The sequence below is a fragment of the Neoarius graeffei genome, chromosome 8, assembly GCF_027579695.1.
Source record: "Neoarius graeffei isolate fNeoGra1 chromosome 8, fNeoGra1.pri, whole genome shotgun sequence".
Taxonomy (NCBI): Eukaryota; Metazoa; Chordata; class Actinopteri; order Siluriformes; family Ariidae; genus Neoarius; species Neoarius graeffei.
Window position 1 is genome coordinate 3,054,118 of NC_083576.1, and position 16,503 is coordinate 3,070,620.

The 16,503-nt window shown below is 40.2% G+C and overlaps 1 protein-coding gene across 2 annotated transcripts in view; it reads right to left on the reverse strand.

The window, feature by feature from the left end:
* The window catches only part of gria2b (glutamate receptor, ionotropic, AMPA 2b), a 75,884-nt gene that overhangs the window by 31,552 nt on the left and 27,829 nt on the right, over window positions 1–16,503 (reverse strand). For both annotated transcript variants that reach the window (XM_060926786.1, XM_060926787.1), the window contains exons 3-4: window positions 4,256–4,452; window positions 91–144 (exon numbers count right to left, since the gene is read on the reverse strand). In XM_060926786.1, the coding sequence (XP_060782769.1) occupies window positions 91–144; window positions 4,256–4,452 (251 nt within the window). The remainder of the gene's footprint in view (window positions 1–90; window positions 145–4,255; window positions 4,453–16,503) is intronic.

The following is a 16,503-nucleotide window of genomic DNA, read 5'->3' on the forward strand; positions in this document are numbered from 1 at the left end:
TCTCCTGTTATATTGTGTAATTAAAAGCAGTACTTTGTTCGAAAGAACTGAAAAGAAAGGTTATTGGTGGATGATTAGCATGCCACTCACCAGGTTGGCGATGATGTAGTGATATCCTTTAACGTGCCTCCCAATTGTTATGATCTGTAAAATGAAACACAGGAAATGTTGATGAGATTAAATGTTGTATTAAAAGGTTTCATCATTTGAAATTGTATTTTGTATGAGAGGAAAGAAATGATATGGTCGAGAACACGTTTATAAATCCTACGACATTCTGCCGTGTGTGTTGTGTGTTAGATGAAGCCGTTATTATTGATTCTCTCGATTGCTCAAACACACTTCCACAAAGCTTAACGGTTAATCAATGAGAGAGCCGCGAGTCTCGGATTAAATAAGCCGTAGCGTGAAGGATGGCGGGTGTGTTCTCCAGCAGCTGTGCAGCTCTCATTAGTGACACCACGGTGAGAACGAACAATCCTGACACTTTAAAACCACAAATCAACCACAAGCCAGGCTTTAATTAGCTTTTAAAAACAAGTCAATTAACTGCCATTGTGTCATTTTAATGTTACTTTTCTGGACTGCTATTATTTTTGCAAGCACAGATGTGTCCAAAAGAGTTTAGAATACTAGTATAACATTCAAGGAGTATCCTTTCAAGAAAGTACAGAATAGTTAAAATTTGTTGAAAAAGTCATATCTACAGGCGGCACGGTGGTGTAGTGGTTAGCGCTGTCGCCTCACAGCAAGAAGGTTCTGGGTTCGAGCCCCGTGGCCGGCGAGGGCCTTTCTGTGTGGAGTTTGCATGTTCTCCCCGTGTCCGCGTGGGTTTCCTCCGGGTGCTCCGGTTTCCCCCACAGTCCAAAGACATGCAGGTTAGGTTAACTGGTGACTCTAAATTGAGCGTAGGTGTGAATGTGAGTGTGAATGGTTGTCTGTGTCTATGTGTCAGCCCTGTGATGACCTGGCGACTTGTCCAGGGTGAACCCCGCCTTTCGCCCGTAGTCAGCTGGGATAGGCTCCAGCTCGCCTGCGACCCTGTAGAAGGATAAAGCGGCTAGAGATAATGAGATGAGATGAAGTCATATCTACTGTATCTCTCTCTCTCTCATATATATATATAATTTTCATTACTGATCATCCGAGTTGGTTCTACTGTGAACTGTCAATACAAGAATTTTTATACAGTGGCATACAAAAGTTTGGGCACCCTTACTGAAAATGTCTGTTACTGTGAATAGTTAAGTGAGCAGAAGATGAAGTGATCACCAAAAGGCATAAAGGTAAAGACGACACATTTTTAAAAATATTTTCCGCAAGATTACGTTTTTATTTCCATCATTTACAGGTGTAAAATACCAAAAAATAAAAAGGGCCCGAAGCAAAAGTTTGGGCGCCCTGCATGTTTAGTACCTAGTAACACCCCCTTTGGCAAGTATCACAGCTTGTAAACACTTTTTGTAGCCGGCTAATAATCTTTCAGTTCTTACCTGGAGGATTTTCACACATTCGTCCTTGCAAAAGGCTTCCAGTTCTACAAGCTTCTTGGGCTGTCTTGCATGCACTGCTCTTTTGAGATCTATCCACAGATTTTCAATGATGTTTAGGTCAGGGGACTGTGAGGGCCCGGGCAAAACCTTCAGCTTGTGCCTCTTGAGGGATTCCATTGTAGATTTTGAGGTGTGTTTTGGATCATCGTCTTATTGTAGGACCCGTCCTCTTTTTAACTTCAACTTTTTTACAGATGGTGTGATGTTTGCTTCCAGAATTTGCTGGTATTTATTTGAATCCATGCTTCCCTCGACCGATGAAATGTGCCCTGTGCCACTGGCTGCAACACAACCCCAAAGCATGATCGATCCACACCCATGCTTCAGAGTTGGAGAGGTGTTCTTTTCCTGGAATTTGGCACCCTTTTTTCTCCAAACATACTTTTGCACATTGTGGCCAAGAAGTTCTATTTTGATTCCATCAGTCCACAGGACTTGTTTCCAAAATGCATCAGGCTTATTTAGATGTTCATTTGCAAACTTCAGACCCTGAATTTTGTGGCTAGGATTCAGGAAAGGTTTTCTTCTGATGACTCTCCCATGAAGGTCATATTTATTCAGGTGTCACTGCATAGTAGAACAGTGCACCACCACTCCAGGGTCTGCTAAATCTTTCTGAAGGTCTTTTGCAGTCAAACAGGGGGTTTTATTTGCCTTTATAGCAATCCAACGAGCAGTTCTTTCAGAAAGTTTTCTTCATCTTCCAGACCTCACCTTGATCTCCACTGTTTCCGTTAACTGCCATTTCTTAATATCATTATGATCTGAGGAAACAGCTACCTGAAAACACTTTGCTATGTTCTTGTAGCCTTCTCCTGCTTTGTGAGCATCAATTATTTTATTATTCAGAATGCGAGGGAGTTGCTTAGAGGAGCCCATGGCTATTGATTTTAGGGACAAGTCTGAGGAGTCAGAGAATTTATACAGCTTTGAAATCTGCATCATGTGACCTTTCCTAATGAAGAATTTGAACAAGCCACAGCTCAATAAGCTAATTAAGGTCTGGAACCTTGGTAAAAGTTACCTGAGAACTCAAATGTATTGGGGTGCCCAAACTTTCGCATGGTGTTCCTTTTCTTTTTTCACTCTCCAGTTGTACAAAACAAAAATAATAAACAAATCTTGCAGAAAACACTGAAAAGAAATGTGTCGTCTTTACCTTTATGCCTTTTGGTGATCAGTTCATCTTCTGCTCACTTAACTATTCAAAGTAACAGACACTTTCAGCAAGGGTGCCCAAACTTTCGTATGCCACTGTAATTCTGGACTCTGATTGGTCAGAAAGTGTTGATTAATTCTCTCTAACAGCAGCTCTGACATTAGTGCAGGTTTATATGAATGCTCTCGTTCTAATACGTTATTGTTTCTATAGCAACAGCTCATTCAGGGGCATGTTGACATGGTGAAGTTTTCTGTATCGTCTCTGGACGGAGTCTCCAGTGTCAGCGCTGTGTAACAGTCAGAAGTGAAGCTGGAACTTTAATTTCTCCGACACCTTCAGGACAGACAAGTTTACACTTCTTCTCTGCGGTTTCTCGGCAACATGCTGGAACAAGCTGTGATTTTTTTTGTACTTCAAGCAAGTTAAAAATGAGAGGCTGGTAAAAGGAAGACTGTTTATAGCTCCTATAATTATTTATGGAACTTATTGTATGGATGTTCAACAACATTAACAACATCTAACTGTAATTTGTTCTATCCACATTCACTGGATATGAGCAATCGTGAGCTCTGATTGGCTATTCTACTACTAGGATATCAGCTTGTATACCATGGGTAGAGAAAAACAAAATGGCTGAGCGTGTTTCTGCACCAACCGAGGACGAAATAAAAACTCTACTCGAAAACAAAAAACCCCAAAAAACAAAAAACAGCAACAAAATATGGAATAAAAGTATTTCATGGTAAGAACGTATCTTTTAAAAAAAGAATTATTATTATTATTATTATTATTATTATTATTATGATTATTATGATTATTATTATTATTATTATTATTGCATTTTTCACAAATTGCTCGTCATTTTGCCGGTTGTTGACATTCTAAGAGGAAATTATTTTGTCAGACATTTTGTATCAAGTTTTTATTTATCGAATTTGTAAAAAATGAAAATAAAAATGCTCTGTTTCTCAAAATCTAGTGAATGCAGAGAGAATAAAACAGTTATTCCACTCAATCTCGGTGCTATGCGCCTCGTCAGCTGTCAGCTCATGTATGACTTGATTTTTGTGGAATAATTGTTCAATGGATTAAAAGGAAAGTTCGTTACTTCAATGATAAATAATAAATAAAAATAATACACTTTAATAAATTGTAATAATAATAATAATAATAATAGAAACTAGAAGGTTAGCTGCATAAAATAGAACAAATTTGCTTTTTTTTGTAATATTAAAACGTGCGAAAGCCAAACCCACCCTGTATTTGATTAATCGGTGGTATGCACGCATGATGTACGTGATCTAAACTGCACTGAAGCATCAAACTATCAGAAAATAACGAATGCAGCTTGGTGTCATGAATGAAAAATGAGTACAAATTTGGTTTCACTTCTAATCAGCTGCGAAATCCAAACAGCTCTCGGGAGTGGCTTTCTAGACTGAGTATTTTGAATCGAAAAGCAGCTCAGTAACAAAACTAAACTCTCCAGGTGCTTTATGTTTATTTCCATCACTGCAGAGTGAGAGTTTGAGCTCATCACCTGCTCCATGATGTCTTTGACTTTTTCCTGCTCACAGTCCAGGATCACTCTCCTCTCCTTCTTGTTCTCCAGATCCTGGAACAGCGAGCGATACGCCTCGTCTTTCCTGTCGTCCTTCATGTTGCCTACATTTATAGCAGTCACCTGCCACTTCCTCTCCGCCGCCATGTCCAGCACCACCTGTAGAGTCGTCAGTCCTGAGGAAAGACGTGGAAAAGCAATGCTACTGAGCTGTTTATTTCAAAGACGTGTCACTGAAGAAACATTTCAAATCAACATCAGGAGTTTTATTATAGACGGAGATGATGAGCTAAAATCAGGCCAAAGTAATATAACATCAGTGGAGTAGGACATCAGTTTTCATTAATTTTCTAGATTTTCTATTGATTCCGTGTCTCACATCATTGTCTGTTCACTACAGAGTGCACTATGTTTTGGTGTAGCTGCTTCTTATTTCAGTAAAAATCATATTCTCTGGCTGGTGTATCTTTTTATTACCCATAGTGCCTTAGAAATCCTCATGAGTCAAGCTGTTTCTTTCAGCTCTAAATTGTAGAAATAGATGCAGATTGTACAGCAGTCGATGGTCATTGATCATTACATTTACATACATTTTCTAATTCTAACCTGATACTTTAAGGGTTTAAAAGATGAATCTCTTGCAAAACTTGTCATTCACCACATCTGCATGAAATTAAATTGTGATAGAATTAAATTATCCGTGTTTGAGAGCTTCAGGGAGGAAAAAAATGCAGCCTAAAGCCAAAACAATACAGGTTAAAGAAAAAAGTTAATAAATATTCAGATTTTAATTGATAAATTCCATGGATTTTTTTTTTTTGTTTTATTAAACTTTAGCAATATAAATATCAAAACTTAACAGAAAAAAAAAGTTTATTTCCCTCTTTGTTTTGTCCAGAACTGAAAAATTAGAACTCTTCATAGACTTGAGCAAGGCTTTTGCCAGCATTTGCCGCTCAACACTTCTTAACAAATTACACAATCTTTGGGATTTCCTGAAACGCTTTTGAGTGGTTCAGGAGTTAGCTCACTGAGAGGGAACAGTCTGTGCGCATCGAAACCTCATGTTCATTGCAACTCATCATCGCTCACTCATGGTGTGCCACAAGGCTCCATTTTGGGGCCTTTCCTCTTCAATTGATACATGAATGACCTCCCAAGATCCATTGGAAACTGTCAAGTGGAGTCATATGTAGATGACACAAAGATCTATCTTCCCTTCACCGCTGTGGATATAGAGGAAAGTGTACATCAAATCTCTCAAGACCTTCACAAGGTTGGTGAGTGGTGTCACTCCAGTAAGTTACTTATCAACCCAGACAAGACAAAAGTCATGTTCTCTGGAGTTAAACAGATATTAAATACAGTTTCTAATGTTACTGTCACCTTCTTGGGTCAAGACCTGATTCCTGTCACGTCATGCAAGGACTTGAGCGTCACTTTGGACCTGAGCCTGTCATTTAACGATCACATTGACTCTTTGACATCATCACTACTGGCTGGATTGTGCCAAATTAACAGAATTCTCAAGGGATGTTCTCCAACTCACTGTAAACACCCTGATTTTTAGCAAGTTATTTTTCTGTTCCACCGCATGGTCTGGTACGACTAAAGGAAACATCCAAAAGCTACAACTTAGACAAAACTTTGCTACATGAGTTATAACCGGGGCAAGAAAGTTTGATCACATTTCACCCACATTAAAGGAACTAAAGTGGTCATCAGTTGAGGAACTTCCACGACTTTGTGATGTTACCATGATGTACAAATGTTTAAATCAAAAGCTGCCTGATTACCTTTGCCAGAAATTAGCCAAAAGATCTGATACACACATTTACAACACCAAGAGGAAAGAACATCAATACACCATGGTGATGCACAAAGACAGCCCAACACTCCTTCTTCTTCTTCTTCTTCTTCTTCTTCCACGAACCCAAATTGTGGAACTCTTTACTGAACACAGTTAGAGACTCCAACACCATCTGCACTTTCAAGAGGAGTGTTAAAGAATTTTTAAGGAAATATGACATTTAATACATGTTATTTACCAGCTAAGAGGTCCGTATCGTGACCAGAGGGCCTCAGTCAGTACTTTCAAGACCTCAGTCACGGTATTTCACCATACGGACCGACCTTAAGCTGGTAAATAATATATTTATTTTTTTCTTTACCAAATTCTAACAGAAAACGAGAGCGCCCGAAAGGGAAAACCGAGCTGAGCCGCCAATTTGAATCCTTATTCACGGCTGTAATGCAAATGGCTTCCTCCTCGGTATACAAGTGCACTTCCATGGCAGGAAAAAACTACATTTTGCCGCCTATGTAGTCCCCTATTTATACAAATAGGAGTCATTCAGGATTCAGCCATGTTTTTGCTCGGCGTTAGCAACAGTTACAGGTTTTTAGCTTTCTCCTGAAATGTTTTCTTTTATTTCTTCATCCTCAGGGTAGTAAAACTCGCTTTCGCTGTGAACACTGTCGTTATCGCTATCCATGCTGTAAAATTAATGCGATTCTCCTGAGAAATGCTGGCAAAAATTTATAAGATTTTTGATAATCTTAGAAATAAATCTTATAAAAAAAAAAAGATACATGTTGACAAAAAATGCTACTATGTTTGTTGTTATGAACGAGCGAGTCGCCAGAGGTCCGGAACCGGGGTCTGTAACTGGGGTCTGTACCATAGGATACAGACCCACTCACCAGCCAATCAGAGAGCAGGATTTGGACCACGAAAAAAATAAATATATGTTATTTACCAGCTGGGAGGTCCGTATGGTGAAATACTGTGACCGAGGTCTTGAAAGTACTGAGCGAGGCCCTCTGGGCCGAGGTCAGTATTCAAGGCCGAGGGAAAACCGAGCTGAGCCGCCAATTTGAATCCTTATTCACGGCTGTAATGCAAATGGCTTCCTCCTCGGTATACAAGTGCACTTCCATGGCAGGAAAAAAACTACATTTTGCTGCCTATGTAGTCCCCTATTTATACAAATAGGAGTCATTCGGGATTCAGCCATGTTTTTGCTCGGCGTTAGCAACAGTTAGAGGTTTTTAGCTTTCTCCTGAAATGTTTTCTTTTATTTCTTCTTCCTCAGGGTAGTAAAACTCACTTTCACTGTGAACACTGTCGTTATCGCTATCCATGCTGTAAAATTAATGCAATTCTCCTGAGAAATGCGAAAATGAATGTTGACAAAAATTGCTACTATGTTTGTTGTTTTGAATGAGCGAGTTGCCAGAGGTCCGTAACCAGGGTCCGTATCATAGGATACGGACCCGCTCGCCAGCCAATCAGAGCGCAGGATTTGATGGAAACTGGACCGCGAAAAAAAAAATTATATTTAATATACATATATTCAGTGGGTGGCACAGTGGTGTAGTGGTTAGCGCTGTCGCCTCACAGCAAGAAGGTCCGGGTTCGAGCCCCGTGGCCGGCGAGGGCCTTTCTGTGTGGAGTTTGCATGTTCTCCCCGTGTCCGCGTGGGTTTCCTCCGGGTGCTCCGGTTTCCCCCACAGTCCAGAGACATGCAGGTTAGGTTAACTGGTGACTCTAAATTGAGTGTAGGTGTGAATGTGAGTGTGAATGGTTGTCTGTGTCTATGTGTCAGCCCTGTGATGACCTGGCGACTTGTCCAGGGTGTACCCCGCCTTTTGCCCGTAGTCAGCTGGGATAGGCTCCAGCTCGCCTGCGACCCTGTAGAACAGGATAAAGTGGCTACAGATAATGAGATGAGATGAGATAATTTGTGGCAGATCACAGAATCCAGGGACAAATGTCGGCCCGGGGGCATTTTGAGTTATTGACAGATTCAGAAAGTACAGTTTCTAAGCTTTCCAATGATGCCTTCCATGTGGAGATCTGACAATATTTGAAGAATGTGTGGCCTTTTGAAAGTGTATACTTCATAAAACAGAAAAGGGAGAAAATCGCCCTCAAAGTTTTCCATCTCAGCTACTCTGGGTGCAGGGCGGGCACATAATGGTGCTCATTTGCATGATATTAAGGAAAGCCCTACCCCCTACGAGCTAGCACGATACTACTTTCATGTAAACAAAGATCACTCTGGTGTAGTGATCTTTCCAGATCAATCTGGAAAACGAGGTGCGTTTTTTTTTGCTAGAAATGGTCATCTCCGATGTAAATACTGTGTGTCTGTTTGCTTTGCAGGGCTCCTCTGCGCTCTGTTTAGTAACTCATTCCATAGTGAAATCACACGCCTGTATGCAGTTAAGTAGCCATGTGCTCAGCCCGGATCATACAGCTGATTCGCGGAAAAAAAAAAAAAAATGACTTAAATCATCATGTGAATGGCCCATATGGTAATTTACCCACACCCCCCAGCAGGCTACAGTCCTGACAAAAACGAGACAATTTGCAACAAAAAATGTATGCTTTTCCAACAAAACAATCTATTATCTGAAATACTGATTGCATTCTTCAAGATCTCAACTTGCACATGATGGAAAAAAAAACAAAAATCACAAATTTCGAAAAAAAATGCTTCTTTTGCGATTATCTCGGATTCGTTTCGGCCGACATGTGTCCCTGGATTCGGTGAGGGGTCACATTTTTATGTGAAATTATGCTTCTTCATTCCTGCTCCTGATTAAAACCATATTACAGGTAGGACAGTCCCAGAAATGTTATTACGGTTGGATTTATGTTAGATTTTATCCTGAAAAATAAATACATACACAGCAAATTATACAACCCCAATTCCAAAAAAGTTGGGACAAAGTACAAATTGTAAATAAAAATGGAATGCAATGATGTGGAAGTTTCAAAATTCCATATTTTATTCAGAATAGAACATAGATGACACATCAAATGTTTAAACTGAGAAAATGTATCATTTAAAGAGAAAAATTAGGTGATTTTAAATTTCATGACAACAACACATCTCAAAAAAGTTGGGACAAGGCCATGTTTACCACTGTGAGACATCCCCTTTTCTCTTTACAACAGTCTGTAAACGTCTGGGGACTGAGGAGACAAGTTGCTCAAGTTTAGGGATAGGAATGTTAACCCATTCTTGTCTAATGTAGGATTCTAGTTGCTCAACTGTCTTAGGTCTTTTTTGTCGTATCTTCCGTTTTATGATGCACCAAATGTTTTCTGTGGGTGAAAGATCTGGACTGCAGGCTGGCCAGTTCAGTACCCGGACCCTTCTTCTACGCAGCCATGATGCTGTAATTGATGCAGTATGTGGTTTGGCATTGTCACGTTGGAAAATGCAAGGTCTTCCCTGAAAGAGACGTCGTCTGGATGGGAGCATATGTTGCTCTAGAACCTGGATATACCTTTCAGCATTGATGGTGTCTTTCCAGATGTGTAAGCTGCCCATGCCACACGCACTAATGCAACCCCATACCATCAGAGATGCAGGCTTCTGAACTGAGCGCTGATAACAACTTGGGTCGTCCTTCTCCTCTTTAGTCCGAATGACACGGCGTCCCTGATTTCCATAAAGAACTTCAAATTTTGATTTGTCTGACCACAGAACAGTTTTCCACTTTGCCACAGTCCATTTTAAATGAGCCTTGGCCCAGAGAAGACGTCTGCGCTTCTGGATCGTGTTTAGACACGGCTTCTTCTTTGAACTATAGAGTTTTAGCTGGCAACGGCGGATGGCACGGTGAATTGTGTTCACAGATAATGTTCTCTGGAAATATTCCTGAACCCATTTTGTGATGTCCAATACAGAAGCATGCCTGTATGTGATGCAGTGCCGTCTAAGGGCCCGAAGATCACGGGCACCCAGTATGGTTTTCCGGCTTTGACCCTTACGCACAGAGATTCTTCCAGATTCTCTGAATCTTTTGATGATATTATGCACTGTAGATGATGACATGTTCAAACTCTTTGCAATTTTACACTGTCGAACTCCTTTCTGATATTGCTCCACTATTTGTCGGCGCAGAATTAGGGGGATTGGTGATCCTCTTCCCATCTTTACTTCTGAGAGCCGCTGCCACTCCAAGATGCTCTTTTTATACCCAGTCATGTTAATGACCTATTGCCAGTTGACCTAATGAGTTGCAATTTGGTCCTCCAGCTGTTCCTTTTTTGTACCTTTAACTTTTCCAGCCTCTTATTGCCCCTGTCCCAACTTTTTTGAGATGTGTTGCTTTCATGAAATTTCAAATGAGCCAATATTTGGCATGAAATTTCAAAATGTCTCACTTTCAACATTTGATATGTTGTCTATGTTCTATTGTGAATACAATATCAGTTTTTGAGATTTGTAAATTATTGCATTCCGTTTTTATTTACAATTTGTACTTTGTCCCAACTTTTTTGGAATCGGGGTTGTATTTGGAATAGAAGTTATTCCATTTTTTGTAAAAAAAAAAAAAAAAAATTCTCAGAGTAAAATAAATATATTAAATGTTTTTGGTTTTATTAAATATGCAAATAATGAATTAATAAATGTTTAGATTATTTCAGTGTTTTATTATTCTTTATTTTAAAGGTATTATTTTATTCAAAGCCGTCCTGGGATTTAAACCCAATTGGATATTGCAGTAACGTGTCTCTGTGAGTGGTTTTTGACTTTTGATATTTTGTCTCATTTATTCACAGGAAGTTGATGAGCTGTTTGTCTCCGAGGCAGTGAGGATTTCTAACAAGGATTTCAACACGCCGCTGGAGGAAATGCTACAAGCTTCCTGTTCGTAAAGCAAATAAAACTGCCATTTAACACCAATCTGCCACAGGGCCTCTCTCTCTCTCTCTCTCTCTCTCACACACACACACACACACACACACACACACACACACACACACACACACACATAGAGTATTGGCCTGTCATGCTAAATCAGTTACCGCATGTCTCACACTTCCTTTTGACGAAATGGACAATTTTAGACTGTTATTTTCCGCGTCAAATCAATCACCTGCCAGCGTTTTGGGTGATGCTGAGACTTGGGAGTGTTTCAAATCTTTAAAACTTCTTCAACCAAACTTGTATATGCTCCCAAAATATGGACTCAATCCAGAAATAAACCAAAATAAACTCCAGAAATGGCAGAAGAAAAAGACAGAATGTTCACTAAACCTTCTACATGTGTACCGCTTATTTATTTATTTATTTATTTATTTATTTTACTCTTTTTAAATGACTGAATTTAAATCACTGATCATGTAATTTAATCACAAATTTATAAATCCATTAGCTCACTCACTGTTACTCCACCGGAGAGGATTATTTTCCTATAACCGCATGTCCTGAAGTGTTTTATTCCTTTTACACCACAGTGATGCACTAATGACTACAAGCTTTTATTTATTAACCCTTTCATGCATTTTATCCACACTCAGTCAATTTAAAGCTCTTTTTTAAAACATATTTTTAGTGGATGTAATAATAGTGATGTAAAAATAGGATGTAAAAATAGTGGATGTAAATTCCCTCCATATCACTCAAGAGCATTATTATAATTTCACATACACCTCTGTAGCTCTCAAGACTATTTGACAATCTTTAATTAATTTCTAAATAAGTCCTCCAGGCTAAAGAGGAGAGGGACCATCCGGCCTGTTATCAGTGCACAGCTCAAAAGCATTCAGCATCTGTGATGGTATGAGGGGGCGTTAGTGCACATGACATGGGTAGCTTGTACATCTGGGAAAGCATCATTAATGCTGAATGATATAAACACGTTTCAGAGCAATATGCTGCCATCCAGACAAAATCTTTTTCAGTGAAGGCCTTCCTTCTTTCAGCAAGACAACGCCAAACTGCTTTCTGCACATATTAAAACTGCATGGCACCGTAGTAAAAGAGTCCGGGTGCTAAACTGGCCTGCTGCAGTCCAGACCTGTCTCCCATTTAAAACATTTGAAGCGCAAAATACGACAAACAAGACCCTGAACTGCTGAGCAACTGAAATTGTAGATCAGGTGAGAATGGGACAACATTTCTCTTTCAGAACTACAGCAGTTGGTCTCCTCAGTTCCCAAACATTTACAGATTGTTGTTAATAGTTGTCACTGTACTATTTTCAATGAAATATAGGGTTTCTATAATTTGCAAATTATCACACTCTGTTTTTATTTCCAGTTTACACAGCATCCCGACTTTTTGGAACTGGGATTTTAGATCTGAATGTTAAAAATTTGTGACATTTGAAATTTTTTTTAATTTATTTATGTTATATTATTTCAGCCCGACTCATAGACAGTCCATTTACTTATGAAATATTTAGATATTTAGACAGAATCAACATTTGTACCTCATTCAATTTATTATTTTTTACTGAAGAAATGTAAAGAATTTGGATCTGCGTACAAATATTCTCGGCATGAAAAAGGTTAAAGAATGACACGGCATATTTTTACGTTGTGGGAGGTCATAGTGAAACAGCTTTGAGCTTGCATCTTCTTTTTCACATTTATTAAGTATTTAAATATCATCGTGATTTAAAAAAGACTGGCTAACATCTGTGCACTCTGATTAATTCCTCTATTAGAGACTCTGTAAGATTAAATGAGAAATATATGAATTATGGAGCATGATGGGTTTAACGGAACCTGCAGAATGAAAGATTTTCTATTGCAAAAGATAAAAGCGACAGAATTAACTTTCTTTTTTTTGGAGGTTTACTGAGTGAAGAAAAGAAAACTGAAAATAATTTATAGTAAACAATTGAAGAAATTACATCATGTGCAAATTTAGAGGGTGTAACAATATTTCATGAGGTTTTCGTTTGGGTGAATTGTTTTTGATTGCCATAAGAAGATCAGATCTCAAAGAGAAAAAGGAAGGAAGTGCAGTTGTGAAAGTGAATGCTGAATACACAAAGAAATAAAAACAATGGACCAACATTTGTAATGAGAGAGAGAGAGAGAGAGAGAGAGAGAGAGATATTGCCCATAAATACACAATTACTCCGTATAACGGGATGATGAAAGTGAAGCGAGGCCAACTGAGAATTCCATTTGATCATAAATGCTGTTGAACAGCTGCACAAAGACCTCAGACTCCTTCATCACATCTCATTTTTCACTTTATTGATTTCTCACTTTCTGTCTGATATTTCTCCCAGCTCATTAATGACACCCAGCTCGAGTTCATCTCGGAGTTCTCATCCTGCAGTCTTTATGGTCACTGATGCATTACCTTCTATTGTCTCATTGTGTATTGGAGGCACACAGCTGGGCCTCGGCGCCTTGTCAGAGGTGTGAGGATGAATTAATTACGTACCCCAATTAAGCAGAGGTCATGGATTAGCATCATAGCGAGCAACCGCAATTGTGTGTGTTCCTGGATAATTCTGAAATGACTGCAGGCATAATTTACAAAAACCAACATGTTCATTAGGAGATAGCGGTAATGCAATTAGTACCTTATTCCATGGAGTACGGATTCATTTTTACTGAACAGTGGAGGATTAAAATAAATACACAAATTAAAAAAGCATAGAATCGGGCAATTCCAGAAAACCAGGTGGAGTTTTCATAATGTGTCGCTGAGGAGATGAATCAAGTCTCACATTTATGACTCACACTTAAGCACCTAATTTACTGACTTCGATGCCAGTGACAATGTTTGACTCAGACTTTGAAGGAGAGTTGACTTAGGACTTGATTTAGACACTGGAACATATAACTCTTCACTTGACTCACTTCAAAGCTTATGCCTTGTCACTCAACTCAGACATGAGTTGAATGATTGATCAATTTTCTCAGACCTTGAAGCGTACTGTAAAACTTCTTATTCCACTCAGACTTTGAAACGTACAACTCATAATTTTATTCAGATGTTGAAGCATATGACTCATCATTTGATTCAGACTTTCAAGCATACGACTCATCATTTGATTCAGACTTTGAAGCATATGACTCATCATTTGATTCAGACTTTGAAGCATACGACTCTTCACTCGAATTGTTCTCTGTCTTTCTTTCAAGTTCCGTCTCACACACTCTTTGCCTGTTGTGTGTGTGTGTGTGTGTGTGTGTGTGTGTGTGTGTGTGTGTGTGTGTGTGTGTGTGTGTGTGTGTTCCTTCTATTATTGCATGTGTTGTGGCTGACACCAGGATATTCCTCTAAGATCAATATCACACAACCAACAATGTGCTGTATTTTATCATGGTGTGTGTGTGTGTGTGTGTGTGTGTGTGTGTGTGTGTGTGTGTGTGTGTGTGTAGCGACACATTAATTATTTTTATAAAGCTGAATTGCATTGCTGCATTTGTATTGTTACAGCTACACAGAAAATCCAGCCAGAGCTTCAGCACGGAGTTTCTGTCTGATTATTACAGATTTGTCTGATTATTATGGGCTGGTGCTAATCCTGGATCAGACATCTGTATAAATACACAGATTAAAAACTGAAAGTAGAAGTGATTATCTAAAGAGCAAATACACAGATATATTGTATAAACTAACACACACACACACACACACACACACACACACACACACACACACACAAAATACAATTGAAATAAAAACAAGAGCAAGAAAGAGAGACACAGAGTTTCAGGGACATTACACAGCATAAAAACTGTGATTGTTAAAAAATTGCTGTGGTGTAAAAGGAATAAAACGCTTTGGGACACGCTGCTAAAGGAAAATAATCAACACTTTTGATTAATAGTCACTCTGCTTCATCACACCACCAGGGGTTAAATTGGGCCGGAGTCCATCGGTGCTGAACTCCGCCTCCTCACTTATGTATCACACCCTGCTGGAGCTGAGCTCCACCTCTTCACATACAAATCACACCCTGTTGGAGCTGAACTCCGCCTCCTCACAAACATATCACACCCTGCTGGAGCTGAGCTCCGCCTCCTCATATACAAATCGCACCCTGTTGGAGCTGAACTCCGCCTCGTCATGTACAAATCACCCCCTGCTGGAGCTGAGCTCTGCCTCCTCATATGCAAATTGCACCCTGCTGGAGCTGAACTCCACCTCCTCATATACAAATCGCACCCTACTGGAGCTGAGCTCCGCCTCTTCACATCCAAATCGCACCCTGTTGGAGCTGAACTCCGCCTCCTCACAAACATATCACACCCTGCTGGAGCTGAGCTCCGCCTCCTCATATACAAATCGCACCCTGCTAGAGCTGAGCTCTGCCTCTTCACATCCAAATCGTACCCTGTTGGAGCTGAACTCCGCCTCCTCATGTACAAATCACCCCCTGCTGGAGCTGAGCTCCGCCTCCTCATATACAAATCGCACCCTGTTGGAGCTGAGCTCCGCCTCCTCATATACAAATCGCACCCTGTTGGAGCTGAACTCCGCCTCCTCATGTACAAATCACCCCCTGCTGGAGCTGAGCTCTGCCTCCTCATATACAAATTGCAACCTGCTGGAGCTGAGCTCCGCCTCTTCACATCAAAATCGTTCCCTGTTGGAGCTGAACTCCACCTCCTTCAATATTATATCACATTTGTATTTTTTTATCTCATCTCATCTCATTATCTGTAGCCGCTTTATCCTGTTCTACAGGGTCGCAGGCGAGCTGGAGCCTATCCCAGCTGACTACGGGCGAAAGGCGGGGTTCACCCTGGACAAGTCACCAGGTCATCACAGGGCTGACACATAGACACAGACAACCATTCACACTCACATTCACACCTACGCTCAATTTAGAGTCACCAGTTAACCTAACCTGCATGTCTTTGGACTGTGGGGGAAACCGGAGCACCCGGAGGAAACCCACGCGGACACGGGGAGAACATGCAAACTCCGCACAGAAAGGCCCTCGCCGGCCACGGGGCTCGAACCCGGACCTTCTTGCTGTGAGGCGACAGTGATAACCACTACACCACCGTGCCGACAGCATGTGGGTCTTGATGAGTAATTTTCTCAACTATAGAGATATTTGAGGCGAATTCTCCACCAAAACCAGAGCTTTATAGGTTACTGCTATCAATTATCAGACATTATCCAACACATACACACATGTGTAACAGTCTCTACCGGCATGAATCACACTCCAACATTCAGTCAAAGATCTGTGGAAAGTTTTCAAAAGCTCAGTTCTGAGTTAACAAACATTTGACGTGTATTTGCGGATCTGTCTGTGAAGCAGCACCACTGTGTGTTGCCTCTGTGAACTCGATATACTGTCAGTGGCTGTTTTTAGTTTCTCAGGCAAACAGATCAGAAACCATGTCAATGATCTGAAAATGCAGCTTGAATGCACATCAAAGCTCAAAGTGGGAACAAACGCAAACTCAGCAGATCATGTGGTGTCTCATGCAG